Source organism: Spea bombifrons, chromosome 5, assembly GCF_027358695.1.
Source record: "Spea bombifrons isolate aSpeBom1 chromosome 5, aSpeBom1.2.pri, whole genome shotgun sequence".
Classification (NCBI taxonomy): domain Eukaryota; kingdom Metazoa; phylum Chordata; class Amphibia; order Anura; family Pelobatidae; genus Spea; species Spea bombifrons.
In genome coordinates, this window is record NC_071091.1 from 105,556,319 (window position 1) to 105,567,577 (window position 11,259).

General features: G+C 41.0%; 2 protein-coding genes across 2 annotated transcripts in view; both read right to left on the bottom strand.

The window, feature by feature from the left end:
* Window positions 1-2,497: 2,497 nt before the first annotated feature.
* Window positions 2,498-3,271, bottom strand: LOC128497761 (leucine-rich repeat protein SHOC-2-like). Its single transcript, XM_053467921.1, has one exon. It carries the CDS (start codon window positions 3,269-3,271, stop codon window positions 2,498-2,500), a length of 774 nt encoding a protein of 257 aa, XP_053323896.1.
* A 6,221-nt stretch (window positions 3,272-9,492) lies between these two features.
* The window catches only part of COL22A1 (collagen type XXII alpha 1 chain), a 108,156-nt gene continuing 106,389 nt past the window's right edge, over window positions 9,493-11,259 (bottom strand). Inside the window, exons 63-65 of the mRNA XM_053466159.1 lie at window positions 10,937-11,119; window positions 10,162-10,239; window positions 9,493-10,013 (exon numbers count right to left, since the gene is read on the bottom strand). Of these exons, the coding sequence (XP_053322134.1) occupies window positions 9,826-10,013; window positions 10,162-10,239; window positions 10,937-11,119 (449 nt within the window). The 3' untranslated portion in view covers window positions 9,493-9,825. The remainder of the gene's footprint in view (window positions 10,014-10,161; window positions 10,240-10,936; window positions 11,120-11,259) is intronic.

Consider the following 11,259-nt stretch of genomic DNA (forward strand, 5'->3'; position numbering starts at 1 on the left):
CAGCCTCCCAGCAGAAGTGGTAGAGGGTAATACAGTGAGGGTATTAAACACGCATGGGATAGACATACGGCTCCTGAATCTAAGACGAGACCAACGACTGATTAAGGTTTACAGCTGGAAAAAACAGCAATTAGATGGGGCCGAATGGGGCCGATCTGCCTGCAGATTCTATGTTTCTAAAGACTTTAGGGTCTTTAGTCACAGCTGATTCCTTTTATTGGGACAAGCATAGAAAAAAGATGTTAAACAAGATCCTCGTGGGTCTCTTCCTCAGATGGAAGGTATTAATTTGGGGCTTTGAAGTCTGATTACACCAAATAACCTGGGGGGGGGGTCGGGGGGGGATCTCTTTGTCAGCATACTGTACATTACTTTACGTTAAGGTGTCCTGCATCGATTTTTCCTTTTCTGGAAGAAAAATGGTGTTTGGCATTTATTTTTCCCGTCGCGCCGTACGATTCTGGGCTCGGCGCCATCCACACACTTTGCCCGGGCACCTGCTTCAGCTTCTCCGTCTTCGGAGACTAAATCCTGCCTTCAGCACATTGCAGTAAGAAACAATCAACCATCAATAAACGAAATTAAAGTCAAAACGTAAAGGCAAAGCTGTAGTGCGGAGGTCGCGACATCTATGACATTATTACTGATAAAAAAAGCTCGTTTTTGGGGCTTAATTAAAAGAAAACAGTAAAAATCACTTAGACCCAAAATGTAACTCTACAGCTTCCTCCCATTTACCAGCACTGAACCTTGCCCCGAATATATAATTATTTATTGTTTTATATAGCGCCGTCATATTCCGCAGCGCTGTACAATGGGATATTGATTTCATGAAGCTTATGCTGACGTTGCATCCAGAGGCAGTTTGGAATGCTGAGCGATGCTACAAATAGAGGTGATTTTTACGCCCTTCAGCGCTTGGCGGACCGGGGCCGATCTAGCAGGGCAGAAACTTCACAAACTGAGTTGTGGCAAAGGTGGCGTCCTATGACAGCCCCACGTGTAAAGTCACCGAGCTCTTCAATACGACCCATTCTACTGCCAGTCTCTGTCTATGAAGATTATGTGCTTGATTTAACGTTTTTGCTCAAATATAAGACGAGGGGTATTTTTCAAGGTCGTGTTACATTCGGACCTCAAATAGAGGTCTGGCTACAAGACAAGATCCCTCGCAGCGCTGCAGGGACCCGGATCCTTCTCCGTCTGTGTGATGCCTCTCTGGCTTCCGGTGCTCAGTCATAGAAGCCCCGGTGGAAGTGCCGGGCAGCAACAGAGGTTGTCTACGTGCATCATGCAGACGTCCACCGGCTGCCCCCACCAGACACCAGGGAGTCTGGAACATGGGGGGCAAGTCTGGGGATGCATTGGATGCAGAGTAGCATATCACGAAGGAAGAGTGGCATATAGGGGGTATAAGGTATATCTGGGGGCACAGTGGCATATAAAGGGGTATAAGGCATAACCGGGGGCAGGTTGACAAATAAAAGGAAATAAAAACAAGAGATGCATTTTTCTCAATCATAGTTTTTATTAAATATGAAAAAATTGTTTACATGTGAATTCATATTTACTAATAAAACTTTTTTTCCTATAGGGTCATCTTATATTCAGGCTTTTTCTTTTTTTTCCTAAATTAATATTCACATTTTTTTTTGAGGGGGGGGGTTGTTTTATAATCTAGCAAATACGGTAATACCCGTTATCAATGAGTGCGGCTGAAATACCTAAACTCAATAATCAGGAGCCGGTCCACATACTTTTGATTATATAAAGTAAATATGTGTTTTATTTATACATATTTATACATATAGGCTACGACTCCATTCCCAGAAGCTGCATCTATATTTGCATAGGATAAGATTTCCGAGTTACAACAGTCTGAGGAAGTTGTCTTGAAACGTCTTTTATTTAACCAAATAATTAATGATTGAAATAATAAAGATCATCGCGATAAGAAATATGTTAATTACAGTAAAAAAAAAATATATATATATATGACTGTTCAACGAAGTCCCGAAAGCTCTTTTTTTCAGGTTTTTATGACAAATATTTCCTTCATTGTTTTAAGATAAAAAGAACCCAACTGCGAAACGCGTGGGGAAAAGCATCACATGGTAACACAACATAACGCAGAAAAATGACATTACATGTATAACAATAATCACGTTCATCAAGAATCAATATATTTGTTAAAAATGAATTAGTGTTTTTCAAATAATTGTTATTAAAGTTTAGTTTAAAAAAAAAAAAAAAAAAAAAAACAATTACAGCACCAGGACCATCTGACTAATGGAGACATTTTAAGAAAAGGACTGAAAAAGGAATTTTTTCAGCTCTACTATAAAGCAATCAACTCATTGCTGTGTTGGTAAGGGGGGTGGGACCCTACAATCACGTTACTACCTGCTATGGTGGCCTCCACGGTCATGCGTCATACAATTCAAAGCCATATGGGTATGATGTAATACAGACCAATAATAGTAAAAAAAAAAAAGAGCTATAAACCAAAATACTCTTTAATTTTATGTGGTCCTCCACTGCAAATATCCGTTGGGGGGTGTTGTAAGGGGTTCCCTTCAAAGTTAAGCGAGCAGTAACTCTGTCCCCAGTCGAGGAGAGTTAGGTTTCCAAAACCCTTGGGAAGTTCTCGTAAGTCGTTGTGCCCCAGCCACAGGCAGCGCAATTTTGTTAGGAGGCAAAACTCTTCCGGTAGACGCTTCAAGCAATTAAAAGCGAACAGGAAAGTCTCCACGTTCCCTAACTGGTTAATGGCGGCGGGGATCGTTTCGATTTGGTTGTCGCTCACGTCTAGAAATGTCAGGTTGCGCAGTTGGCATATCACAGAGGGAAAGTCTTTAAAGTTGTTATTGGCGAGGTGTAAACTCTGAAGGTTAGGGAGACGAGATAGCTCTGAAGGTAGGGAATCCAGAAAATTATTGCTGAGGGCCAACCTGCGCAGGTTTCTCAAAGTCCCGACGTCCGGTGGGATTTCTTCAAGGTCATTGGTGTCCATGTACAAAGCGGTCAGGTTCATTAAACGCCCGATCTGCTTCGGCACGCAATTCATTTGATAGGCGAGACAGCTCTCTCTCTCGGGACTCATGTTTAGTATTTGCATATCTTCAAAGGAAAATACTTCCAACGAAGGAGACGAAAGGTCCTTGCCTTGGATTTTGATCTTCTTCTGCGCTTTCCCGCTAGAGCTGCTTTCGATCAGCCGCTTCCAAAACGTCTTGTAAGGATGAGAAGGACCGGTCGATGCCGCTTCCATCCTCGCATTGATACTCACGCTAACACTAAGTGTCTCTTTAGGAAGCTGGCGGAGGGATCTTTGTGTTCTCAGATACCTTTACAAGACGGATAACTCGATCCAACAAAGAAGAATGAAGATCGATTCCGATCGATCGATTTTCGGTCCGTTGTTCCTGGGTTTTTTATGTGATAGTTGCTTGGATACCGTTAATTCCTTGTAATCAATGACTTGATTGCCCTTCCCCCTTCTAACAATACGAATGTAACTAGCGATCGAGGGAGTTCCCGCGCTTAAGCCGTAAAGTAAACAGTGCGGGTGTGCGTTGGATCACTTTCAGGTTGTCTATTATGTCAGACACGGGGTTTTCTTTCTTTAAACAAGCAGAGTGTTTGATGAGTGAAAGCGATATACAAACAATAAATAGGCGATAAAAAGGATACATATTTATATGTTTTATTTGCCGGCTTTAATCTTATTTATAAACTATCGTAAATCAGCTTTTTGGGGTTTTAAGATTAGTTTCAAGTTTTCTCTGTTTTTGTAGCAACAATCAAAAAGAGACTTTTTTAAAGATTCCTAAAAGACTTTACTAAGAGGGTGGTTGATAAATGGAACAACCTCCCAGCAGAAGTGGTAGAGACCGATTAAGGTTTGGGGCGAATCAGCCATCGATTCTAGATTTTTATGTTTCATAAACATGTTCCGGTCATTGAAATACGTGAAACGTGTGTTTTATTTTATTTACATTTTTTTTTACATTTTTTGTGATTCTTTTCTTTTTGAGGATTTATCTTTGTGATGTAATACTTTTTACAGAACCAAATAAGCAACGTTTCACAATAAAATGACACACAAGGAAACCCGATTTTTTTATAGACTTGTGCGCCGGCCGAAAATGCATATTTTTTGAGAAAAAATTTACTTCTTATTCAACGAAATTCGCCCATCTCCTTCTCGGGCGAAATTCGTCCAACATTTTCATTTTCAAAAATCCCATTTGTCCATCTGGGTTGCCATGGAAACAAGAAATAAACGGATAGAAGGAGTTGAATTAGTGTAGTCAAAATGGCGGCCACGGCGACGAATGAATGAAGATTTTCAGATCGTTTGTTTTCCGTTTCTTTCATTTAATGTTGGGTTCGTTATTCAGATGAATAGACAAAACGATACAATTTGCCACGAAAACATATATTTTTTATGTCTCTGTGATCTGCCCAAGTGGGGCTGTTATCTGGAGAAAAAGAGAGAGAATGTGAGTGCATGGAAGATATGAGTGAGAAGGTGAATGAGTGTGCGTGTATGTCGTCATGGTTTTTGTAAGATACGTAGGTCGGTATTTAATGCCAGAAGGGCCCAACTTACGGCCCCCGTGTCTTATTTATGAAGGACATTAGCCAGACAAATCCCTAAGAATAATGCAGAGAATATTTGCATTTCCAGTTTATTCATTGGGGGGGGGGATATTAATCGGGGGAGGGGTTTCTACATGTCATTCTATTTATAGACATTACTGTTCAAGAGTAAAAACACCAATTCAGCTGGGTATTAAGAGCAGTTGGAAGTGTTAAATATGGAGCAGTCTCCATGGAAACAGAGAGCATGTTTCTGATGAGCGTTCCACATTTAGAACTTTGACCCAGATTTGCACTTTATAAATATGTGAATAGCTTCATCCAACGTCACGTTCAATATTTTAACATCACGGCTGAAGATAAATCCTGTTTAACGGGGGTGACTTTCTGAATAATTAGACGCGGGCATCGTCCTTCCTAAACCCCACGCCAATTTGCAATGCAAGGAGTGACTTAATGAGTGGCTTTTCTTACTGGGAGGGTGGTAGATGAGTGGAGCAGCTCCCCAGCAGAAGTGGTAGAGGGTAATACAGTGAGGGGATTAAACATGCATGGGATAGACATGCGGCTCCTGAATCTAGGATGAGGGTGACGGTAATGGATTTTGGTACACGGAATCCATGGCGCACAATATTTTGCTGACATATCGAGCCCAAAGCGTTCTGCCGGAGCTGATAATGCAGATGGTTTCATTACAGCGAGTTATGGAGCGGCCGTGCCAAGGATCCAATAAATATAATGAAATGTACCGTATAAATCTCCATTTTATCATTCCGCGCATAATTGCCCATCCTAGCTTTAGATCCTCGTTACTCTCTCCTCGCTAATTAATTTAAAACGCAGTATCTTAGGTTAAAAATACAGCGTTTTGTAAGGAGGGAAAAATCAGACACGATCAACAGTTATTCTATATGTTCACAAGCTGTAGGTTTCCCCTTTACCCGGTAATGTTTAGAGGGGATACAATCCCGGAGTGGCCCGCTGGCGCACGGGGCAAATGCCAGAGTAGCCGCTGGCCGACATTACCCGGTCTGCCGGTGTAGGGGCAGCTAGGGTGCGGGAGCATGTGCAATGTGTACAATATGAGGGTCTCTAAATAGATTAAAGCGCCGGACCCCTGAAGTGTTAGGAAGTCTTTAAACAGACCCCCTCCAACTCGCCTACGGCCATCAGGCCCACTGGCCATAGAGGTAGGCGAGGACTGGAAAGTCCAGTTGGGTCGTTTCCTCTTATCTTTGTTCTCTTTTCTCTTTATTGAATCCTTCCGGTGACTCCGGGAACGTCCGGTTTCGCAGAACATGAAATATATCGTTGTCCCGGAAGCCAGACATCACTTCCAATAATTACTTTTGTGACTTTAACATCTGACCTCATTCGTTTTATTCTACACCCGGTCTTTGCAAGTTAATTGAAATAAAACAAAATCACCTTTGTTATTTCATGGGGCGTTTATAGATCATAAAAGCAATATATACCGTAATTTAATGACTTTCAAACAAATATACAAGACATTTTCGAGGGCGTCAATGGGAAGTACAGAAACATTCCCTTCTTTATTTCCATATGTCATAGAGCAGCGGTTTTAAACAGGAATAATTAAAAAGTGCATCCCAAATAGTTCACGATTATCTTTTTCCTTTGATATTTTTGTTGTATTAACTAGAACATTGCATGTGCCAAGGGCTGTATTTTAAGAGGAAAAACTTGGGAATGGTGGAGAACGGGGACCCTCCGCTATCTTGATGACTTAGATGCAGCTCTTCCCTTTGTTCTAACGCCATGACGGTGGAAGAGGTTATTGGTAAAAACAAAAGGATGGGAAAAAAGGCAAAATGACAAAATCGAGGATATATTCAGGGCAACGTGGTGTAATCTATGGGATGAAATTAGAGAGGGTGGGTGGAGGAGTGAGGAGAAACAGGGGGTATCGGAGAAGAAGGTTCATTGAAAGTGGAAAAAAAGAGAAGAATGGGGTAAAACAGGGGAAGTTTTGAAGTGGCCAATAAGGAAGTATGGAGAAATGAATGGAAGGAGCTTGAAAATACTGGGGAATCACAATATAATGGGCTGTGAAAGAATGAGAAGAATGAGATGGTGAGGAAATAAATGAGGGGAATCAGTGAATAGATGGGGTGGAGGATTAAAGGGTGGTTAAAGTTCTAGGTTGAGAAGGGGAGAAGCGGGAGATGATGGAGGAATGAACGGGAGACACGAGGATGGTAGAGGTGTGAGAGGGAAATGCAGTGGGTAAATAACAGGTTGACGGGCATTCTTGAAGTATGCCGATGGTAAGGAATGAATGGTAATAATAAGGCAGAGAATGAAGGCATGTGATGAAAGGGGACAAGAAGATGATGGGATCAAAGGGGATTATGAGAGAGAGAAAGATGAAGGGGCAGGAGAATCAGATAATGGCGAGGTGGTAAAAGGTGCAAGGCAGGCAGCTAATGATCAAAACAGACTTTTATTCTTGATATAACCGTTCAATAACACTACAAAAACAAAACTGATCTAACGTCCCGTGAACTATGACCCTTTAATGTACCACCGAGTGCAGGCAGTCAGTGATAAGACCCACGGAGTCTACGTCAAGCAGCTTTTGGACTCCGATAGTCTTGGTCAAAGTTGAATCGTTGCCTGTGAAGGCACAGTAATGGGTCGGGGTGAGGCATTGCACGGTTTTTGTTACTGTGTTATGCGTGTTGCAATTTTCTTATTTACACCTCAGTCATCGCGCTCGTTCCAGCGTGCAGACCGCAAACCGTACCTGGCGAGGAACGGAATTCACATGAAAAGCGTAGAACGGTGACGAGCTTAAGGAGTAAAAGCAGAACGAAGAGGGAAAAGCAAGGGTATGGAGGAATGGCAATGACATCAACAACAACAAAAAATGGGAACCAGGGAATTTAATGCAGAGGACAGGGTTAAAAGAAGGGAGGGAAACCATATGTACAAACATGATCAAATCAAAAGAGCAGAAGGTCCCTCTTTGCATAACGTATCGGGTCATCTCGGTCTGTCAGATTCTTTGAATGTAAGGACTGTAAGAAGAGCTGCGGGAATTGTTGGCGCTATAAATAAAATATAGTAATAATGAGATGGGGGGCAAGTAACCGATATAATATTTATGGTGGCAAATCATTTTGGCTAAGCCTTGCTCACAACATTCTCATTGATTAAACCAAACATGGACCTTTGCTGCCCTCAAGGTTTCTTGGTAGAGGACATGTCAACTTCTAGATTTGGGCAAAATATATGATCGCATCTATAGAATTACTGCAAAAAAAAACAGTTTTTTTGGTGTGTTTTCGCGATAACGCCCACTGAACTGATGAGGAGCGTTCATCGACGCTTCCTGAAACATGGTGGACTTTGTTAAGTCCCGGGCTTCTTCACCTGATGTGACCGCATGTGATGGTGGAAACCCAAACATGAGAACGGGAGCCCCCCGGACACCAGAAAGCGGTAGAATTTTTTTTTTTCTTCACGTGGCTCCGGCAGCTTCCAGGCAGAATATTAATTTATTGGAAGGAATGATTATACCGCTCGGGACAGATGTTCCACGGAAGGCACACATCTGGAAAAGCTGCAGGACCGTTTTAATTAACATTTACAAAAAAAAAAAAAAAGTTCTGTTTACTGGCAGTAAATTACAATTTTTTTGATAAAATCTGCTGTGCAAAGCAGTTTATTTACTATAAGGGAGGTTTTTTTATTTTTATACCCATGTGATTATAGATATTGTCGGAAAGGTACAGGTTGTATAAAGCATGAATAATAATTAGTATATTTATCTGTTATATAATGTTTGACTTGCTAACCGCTGTAGTGTTTCCTGCACACAGAATGAGTTTAAAAAAGACTAAATTGCACATAAATCACACTAAACTCACAGAATGATAATCTAATCAAAATTACCTACAAACCAGGTTTTATGCAAATAAGATATATAAGATATAAAGTGCCAACCAAAAAAAAAGTAATTTATATATATTTATAAAAATACCAGAATCTTTGCATTCCTTTGTTTTGCCAATTAGTACATCCTCAGTATTTTTTTTGAACTGAACCAAATTTTGCTTTTTAATTCTTGACACCTACAAGGTTTACTGCGTGGCCTATTTTGCAGACCACCGTTACAGATGCACAAATATAATAAATCATCGTTAATACATGAATTAATACGTTAATCGTACCGGCAGCAGGTAATACATAAAAAAAAAATCACTTCTTCTCTGTATATAACTTTTTTACCTTAAAAATAAATAGTCACATGCACAAAATATCTTTTTTTTCATGACATCATACTGGAACTATGAGCTCTTGTTATGACACAAAAGCTGATTTCAGTCCATTTGTGGCGACACTGGAGACTTTCGGCGCCATCCAGCTTTACTTGTCCCACACGGAAGATTCTAGAAGCGGAAAGCAAAGTATTCTACACAGCTAGGAGTTAATGAAATGGAAACAAAGATGCTACAAGACATTCTATCTGATAAAGTAATATCTCTATGGTATAAGGATGTCAAACCACCACATCTCTGATGGAACTATGTTTCTGGTTCTGGGGGGGTCCTTTAGAAAGCTAGGGGTATGATCAAATGATTCCAATGAATGATGTCTAATCCCCTCTTAATCCCCTCTTAATTATATAAATGCTACATTTTAAGGCGTCACATCTTGGGCGGTCTGTACTCTAAGTACCCTAAGCTATTGGAGGAGGAGGAGGAGGAGAAGTATCGTTGGGTATTTAGTGGTATTGGAAGCTGCTCTGTTACCAGCTTTGTGACTGCAGACTGCAGGTAGCACCATTGATGAGACCATGCCTGGTCTATGGTCAGCAAAACCCAAGTTGCTAACGTTTTCCAGAGTATTCCAGATTCTTTGGACAGCTAAAATCATGATTGTTGCTGCACCGGAATATCATAAAACCAAAACTATTTCAAAGTACAGTTCCTTCCCAAAAATAGTGATAGTAAAAATAAGAAAACGAATGGTTTTGACCGACCGGCAGTAATTGTTGGTTTTGTCTGTTAAAAAAGCAAACACGAAAGCGGAAAAATACTGAAACTCAACCATGTCCCTAACACGTGTTTCCGTAGGGTTGAAGAGGCCAATGGACAGGTCTGACATTGTCGGGGGCTCCGGGAATAAAGGCTTGAAACCAGCATTAAATTCAAGTTTCAGGTCCACAGGTCCTCTGGGATTTAGAATGGCCGCTTAGGGTCCTTTGACGTTGCTGGGTCTTGAACCCAGACTTGCATAGTATGCACATTGTGATGGGTCACACTGTCCATTGACCCCAGGAGGTCCTTGAGGTCCAAGAAGTCCTGGAAGTCCCGGTTCTCCTTGAGGGCCTGGTGTGCCTGGTAGTCCATCTTTAGCGTAGCCGGGTTCCCCAGGTTGACCTAGAGAAAGAGATATGTATATTATAATTAGATTATATAATGTAGTCTATGCTTCTTTAGAAATATTTCAGGAAGGCGATATCCATTCCCTATAACTTTCCAACAAGGTTTGTGCGCATTTACAAGTATAAACAGCATGACATTTTACCTGGATTTCCAGGTGGGCCAGTTTCACCTCTCTGTCCGACGCCAGGTTCCCCTCTGTCTCCTTTTGATCCTCTGTCACCTAAACATGATAATATATAATATGAGGAATATACAGGGATATAACGGGTTATAAGGACGGGATCAGTTATACGGCCGGAGAGTATATAATATATAATATGAGGAATATACAGGATATAACGGGTTATAAGGACGGGATTAGTTATACGGGCCGGAGAGTATATAATATATAATATGAGGAATATACAGGGATATAACGGGTTATAAGGACGGGATTAGTTATACGGGGGGAGAGTATATAATATATAATATGAGGAATATACAGGATATAACGGGTTATAAGGACGGGATTAGTTATACGGGGGGAGAGTATATAATATATAATATGAGGAATATACAGGATATAACCGGTTATAAGGACGGGATTAGTTATACGGCCGGAGAGTATATAATATATAATATGAGGAATATACAGGGATATAACGGGTTATAAGGACGAGATTAGTTATACGGGGGAGAGTATATAATAAATAATATGAGGAATATACAGGGGTATAACGGGTTATAAGGACGGGATTAGTTAAAGTTTGTCGCTCCAGTGAGAAATCAGAGGCACAATTGGAAATCGCTGCAATTTGGGGGAGTTTTACCGTCTTCTAGATCAACAGTGCGAGGGAACTTGATGGACTTTTTTTCTCAACCTATATTACTATTTGTTAAGAAATCATCTTTAGAAAATGTTTTTAGTGTCCGCATACCTTTTGGACCCATTGGCCCAACTGGTCCTTCAAGCCCCATCTGTCCTGGTAATCCGGGTTCTCCAGGTGGACCTGGTCTACCATCACGCCCATCTTTTCCAGGTGTCCCTGGGGGTCCTGGCTTTCCCTGGGCAGACTTGATGGGCGCCGGCTGCATTTGAGCAATGAGGTAGGCTAGTTTAGCTAGATGGGATAGAAAAAAAACCCAATTACAACTCAAACTAATTCATTTTCCATATATGTGACATTTTGGATATTTGTCAAATCGCTAATAAGATCCAACATTTTTGCAATGCATTTCCAGGCCAATTTAATTATGGTAA

What these genes read in the sequence shown, in the direction of transcription:
- LOC128497761 (XM_053467921.1), bottom strand. Translation starts at nt 3,271, where the DNA reads ATGGAAGCGGCATCGACCGGTCCTTCTCATCCTTACAAGACGTTTTGG.